At 40.5% G+C, this 6,009-nt stretch overlaps 1 protein-coding gene across 1 annotated transcript in view; it reads right to left on the bottom strand.

Moving 5' to 3' along the window:
- Positions 1-657: 657 nt before the first annotated feature.
- ZIC5 (Zic family member 5) overlaps positions 658-6,009 on the bottom strand; it is a gene marked incomplete at its 5' end in the record, with an annotated part of 7,021 nt that continues 1,669 nt past the window's right edge. The window contains one exon of the mRNA XM_005856404.2: positions 658-3,372. Coding sequence (XP_005856466.1) covers positions 2,930-3,372 — 443 coding nt within the window. The remainder of the gene's footprint in view (positions 3,373-6,009) is intronic.

The raw sequence follows: 6,009 nt of genomic DNA, 5'->3' as shown, positions 1-6,009 counted from the left end.
TTAATTATTTGCCTTTTATTGGTTTTGTATCAGCTAACATTAACAGGCTTTGCTCATGTAGCTCACCAATTACATTAGTTTAAGCCACTTGGATATTTTGTTAACATAAATGTAATTTCTCCTTAACACCTGCCTCAACATGCTGTAATTTATATCCCCTCAACTTCCAAATAAACCACAATATAATTGGATTCTGCTCCCCCCCCCCCATTACCTGATGCCCACTACTCAACTTCTTTCAAGATCCATCTCAGCTCCTGATTTTGCTTGTGTATCTGGAAGCCTCTGCCCCTCCCTCAATCTTTTCCTCATTCCTTTTGACATTTACTGTAGAGGCTAGGCACCAAAAGAGAAAAAAGTTAAAATTCATTTTTTACTGATTAGGATCACTGAGGATATTAATTTTAACAAATGAATGCGATAACCTCTAAGATTTATGCTAGTGTTAGGTGCAACCTGCAGGGTTTAGTCTTCATGGATACATTGCATTTTCTAGATTGGATTGTAAATTAAACAAAGCTGTAAAAATATTTTATTGCTTGGGGAGAGCCTATGAAATAAAGAGGTCAAGGAAAGAGAACCTAATGTTCATTATGTCAGCAACCTGTTCTATTTGGAAGAGAATGGCAGAAATATCCCATTATGTAAAACAAACAATACATAGGAAGAATACCTTTATTAAATTTTTACTCCATAATCATCCTTGCTTTCTATTGAAGGTACACATTTTAAGTTTTTCATTTTAGGTGTATCAGGAACCAATAAATCTGTGGCAGGGTTAACCTATGCATGGCAAAATACATAAAATACATATTCTTTTGTTTCATAATAAATAAACCTGTAGCATAATAAAGAATAGTGCAAACTACCATTGAAAAAGTTGTATAAATAAAACAACTCATTACAAATCAGAAATATTTTGTTCTAAGTTTACAATACATAAATTATCCCCCCAAAGTTCATACCTTTTTTGTCTATTTGAAAGAGATTTGAAAGTGAATAGGAAAATCAAATAAACTTTTAAATGTAGACTCATTTTATATCAAGTTTTATGATCTTTTTCTTTATAAAGGAGGGTCTGCATGTTTAATATTCACCATAACAATTTGAAGACAACATTGAAAGGCTTTCAAAGTGACAGCACCATGCACTGTACTAGTAATATAATATATCTATAAACTATATATAATCTCAACACAATGCAAAAAAGACATGCAGGAAGAGTCCTGGTTTCACATTACGTTGTTCATTCAAGTAAGTTTAAAAATATATGTTTCCATTTTCTCTCCTTTTTTTTTTTTAAATAAACCATGGATCATAAACAACAATCTTTCACCAAAATGTATAATATAATTCTTTGGTGTGCTTTGAACTCTTCCAGGAAAGAAAAAAGGATGTCTGAAAATAAATTAATTCAGCTGTACAAATAGTGTTCCCATACAGGTTATTAACAATAACACTACAACCACTCACAGTACACGAAACAAGTTTCTACAAACCCTGGGGAGGGGTGTCTTCAGGGTCTCCGAGGATAAATTAGTGCTCTTTAGTGTATTTGTATGATGTTTATGATGGACTACATTTTGCACACAAGATGTGTTGTACCAACCGAAAATAAATTGACTAAGAGTTATTGTCCTAGGTCCTTGACCTTTTTTATCCTAGCTTGACAGCTCTGGCAAAGGTCACACATTCATCAATGTTTGGTGGTAACTATAAACCTTTTAAAAATTTTAATATGTATAGCAACTCCCTCCCCTCTTTTAATGTAAATCCTACACTTCACACACTGTCATTTTCAAATGGGACAGAGTTCCGTGTGCTCAGTGCTCAGGTGGAAGAAAATGCATTAAAATGCACTTTCGGGCATCGAAAAATAAAGGCTTTTTAAAAGGTTAATACAAGAGTATAAAAGAGGAGTTGGCCTATTTTAAAAACAACAGCTTTCAAAAAAATAGGCATGCTGCCAACTTCACACCTCCCTAGCCTTGCCTGTTAATTCTGGCATCCCAAAGAACTTAGGATCTAAAACATAATTTCCTCATTACACAAGAAGTTTGAACATAGTAAAGAGGCAGCATCAGAGATTTCAGAGTTTTAAAAAATCAGGAAAAAGAAAGCACTTGAATTTCTTCTATTTTATAAAATAGCAGTTTCACAGTTGTCTTTTGCAGCAGCTTTTTCTCTTATCTCCACTTTTGCTTGAACAATCACAGTAGCACAATATATGGAAATGTAGTAAGGTTGCTGCATTTTTTTTTAAATCATACAAGCAAGGTACTGAATATCCTGTGTAAAAATACAGTGTTTAGGTGGGATCAGTAATAAAAAGTAGAAATGGAAAATGACAAGTAATAGAACTTAAAAGGTTTTTACAAATATTTTTGGACACAGGTAGTCTAAGAGTCCCAAGATCTGTTGGCAACGCAGCAAGTGTGTGGTTTACAATCAAGAGGACTTTGCAGAATTAGGGCCCAAGGAGGAGGCCAAGAGGCTCCAAAGAAGCCCATGTTATGGTATCAAAGGCATTTGCAAGGCACTCTAGGAAATGCAGAGGGCCTTGTTGCTCTGTTGAGTTCTGACTTATTGTTCTTTCTCTCCATGTATATATATTATTAGCAGTGTGTATCTTGATCAACTACTCTCCATTCATTTTTCTTGGTACAATTTGCTCCCAGCCCTGTCCCCCTGCAATGTGTAAAGTCCAGTTTTTTGTTTGTTTTCTAGGGGGGGGAAAAAAGCCCAAATATCTTAATTAAATTAATTAAATGTACAAACACCATAGGGTTTCATACCAAATAAATAGGGCTAATTAGACCCGGTGGCAAGTCTGAGTCACAGATTTTCCCAGGCTCAGCATTGTCTCAGGTTAGGATATGGTCCAAGGACTCCCATTTACTATTTTATTTGCTATTATTTTTAATAAATTCTAATGTATCGTCCGCACAACTTCAGAGTTCCCATACATCTCCTCATCTTCAGACTCAGAAGTGGTTCCGTTGCTGGAAGGTGTGTGGAGGTGGCTGGGGGCCCCACTGGCCTGGCAAACGTACCACTCATTGAGGTTGGTCACCTGAGGGGAGAGAGTGGTAGAGCGACTCCTTGTTGGGTCCAGCACAGGGGACAAGGGGGCACCCAGTGGAGTCCCCACTGATGAGTAGCCAATGGCTCCTGGAGAAGGTGGTGGAGACTTGCAATGAATCTTCATGTGCTTCCTCAGGGAGCTCGGGTGAGTGTAAGATTTGTCACAGCCTCGAATCTTGCAGTAGTAGGGCTTGTCACTGGTGTGGACATGGGAGTGTTTCTTTCTATCACTGCTGTTGGCAAACTTCCTGTCACAGCCATCAAATTCACATTTGAAAGGCTTTTCCCCTGCAACAAAACATACGAAAGGTTAACAATTGCTTGTCATAGATCTCTCAGACTTAAGAGAGAAATCTTGGAGCAGAAATAAGGATGCATTTTCCCATTCTCTAGAAGACCAACTCCCGGTCTAATACCTATGTCCCGGGATGCAACAGGGAAGGAATACTTTAGGGAATGGGTGCTGACCACTGGTCTGGAGGCTCTCCTTGGACCGGACTTGTGAGATGCTAGATGTCAGCCCTGTGGCACCATAAGGGCCAGGGAGAGAATGACTAGAACATGGTCCAAGATGTAACACCGAACCCAACCAGGACCTGAATACCCACGTCCTCATTCCCCTCAGGCTCTATGCGTGCAAAAGTACAAGCAGACTGTCCAGAGAAATGCTGATAAAATGATACTTTTAATACAAGAAAAATGAGTACATACACTAAATTTAAAGTACCTGGGGGTGGTGTAATAAAATTATTATGGCATTTTGTTTCAGAGTGTTCCCTAAGATTTCACTTATGGGAAAGGAAAAAAAACAAAATCCTGTTCCCTTCAGAAATAAGGGCACCTGTGAAACACACTATCCGACCACTAGATGTTTTTACAAGCCTGGCACAGAAATGGCCATTGGCCTCTTTCTTCTACCAGCTTTCCTCACAACTTGCAGGGCAATTAAGAGCCTAGTGGAATCGAGCCTTAACAAACATTAATAAGGAACACGAGCCTCCGCCCGGTGTTTCCCTGCTGCCATAAGTGAAATATTCCAACAGCTTCCTACATTGTTCGATAGTTTTTAAAAAATGGGCTATTTACCAGGCTTTTGGCCCATCACCCCTTGAAGCTGCTCTAACCTCCCAGGAACACAATACTTTTAAACACAAGGCCACTCATCATGGAAGTGGAAATGCTCAATAAGACAACAAGAAAACCAGCCACGTCACACCATGGTATTAGAAAGCAAAAAAAGACAGCAGGTAGTAGTATGAATTTTCCTTCTCACCTTAGCATGTATGAACTTGATGTATCTGAGTCCATAACTGAACAAATCACTTCATATATACTACCATATTAATATTTGCCTCATATTTAAAAAGTAAAGTTGGGTTTCTCCACATTTCAGCAGCTACTCTGATGACGCACAGGTATGTCCTTTCCTTGGTTTTGATCAATTTCTTTTTCTTCTTAAAAACAACTAAGACAGTTTAGTGTGTATAAGTTATTGTGGGCAATTTTATTATCTTAATACAAATATTTCAGTGTAGTGTTTATTGTTATTAATTTCACCAATACCAGTGTATGTTAGCACCGCTGAAAGGATTCAGATGCCTGGAATATAACTAATCCTACTTGGAAATAATGTTTAAGAATAAAATTAGATACTATTCAAATATACCTCCTACATTGACCCCCATAACAAGAGAAAAACAACATAACACAATGATAATCCCAACCTTTAAAAATTCTCTGTAGATGAGCTGCAACAACAAAAAAAATTAATCCATTTTTTAAAAAATCAAAACATTGGTTATTTGCCCTGATTTCTGTATTCTACTTTAAATTGGAGATAATAAGATAGCATTCTTTTTTTAAAAAGAAAATTATAATCAGCCTTTCTTCAATATGGAACTTTAGGTGGGTTTTATTCACTTTATGCAAATGTGCAACTTTATTTTTAGAATTCTCATGTTTCTGTACAAGCTACACCTTCCAGATCATGAAGGATAAATGGCTTGAACATTGCTGGCGCCAGCACTGCACGTGAAAGAGAAGCAATTTGACCCAGTCAAGGGGAGATGTGGGGTGGAAAGGTAGAAGATTAAGAATGAAGAAATGGAGGAAACACGAAGGGGGGAAAATGGTGACAGAATTGCCTATTTTATTCCGGGGAACCAAGGGGACAGTGAGCAAATTCTACCTGGCCAGGAAGGGGAGGCCACAGTGTTTACATTTCAGACTCTGACACAGAGGTCACGTCAGACCTCGACGACTTACAGAGCTTCAGAGAGTGATGGAAGCTGCGTGTGGGTGACTCCCGGGTCCTGACGGGTCCCTCTCCAGAGAGAACTCCAGTCTGGCCCAGTGGAAGGTTATAAATGCAACTGGGGGCACGTGGGTCAGGAAACGGGCCTTCAGGAGTGGTCAGGGGATTATTCCTTTTGATCAATATGTTCCGGGATCACCGGTAACCCCCCAAAGGGAGAGTGGCATAGCAGGGAGGGAGTCCCGATGGTCCCTCCCTGGACACAATGTTCAATGGCTAGGCGGCCCCGAGACCGCCAACACCACCCCCGCACCCCAACGCGCGCCGGTTTGAGTATGAATGTGTGGTGTGCGCATCCCTCCCCGGGGGGGACTCGGCAAGGCCTATGCAGCCCTGGAGCCCGGCATCCATGCAACCACGCAACGTGGAACCAGAAAACAAAACGGCCACAGGGACCCGCACACGCCCCCTCCGGGAGGGGGGGGGGGTAGGTGGTTAAGAAGGGCCGGAGAGCAGGGACCTAGGCCGGCTGCCCAGCCATCAATTTCCAGGGGCCTCTGCTCCCCCGGTTTCTGGTCCCACGAAGGAAAGCTCCACTCCCCCTCCGAGGCCTGGAAAGGAGGGAAGGGCCGAGGCCGCAGGCTCTCCTTTTAGGGGTTCCCTCTGGGGAC

Source organism: Myotis brandtii, unplaced genomic scaffold (assembly GCF_000412655.1).
Source record: "Myotis brandtii unplaced genomic scaffold, ASM41265v1 scaffold1028, whole genome shotgun sequence".
Classification (NCBI taxonomy): domain Eukaryota; kingdom Metazoa; phylum Chordata; class Mammalia; order Chiroptera; family Vespertilionidae; genus Myotis; species Myotis brandtii.
This window is presented reverse-complemented; position numbering and strand designations above follow the sequence as displayed.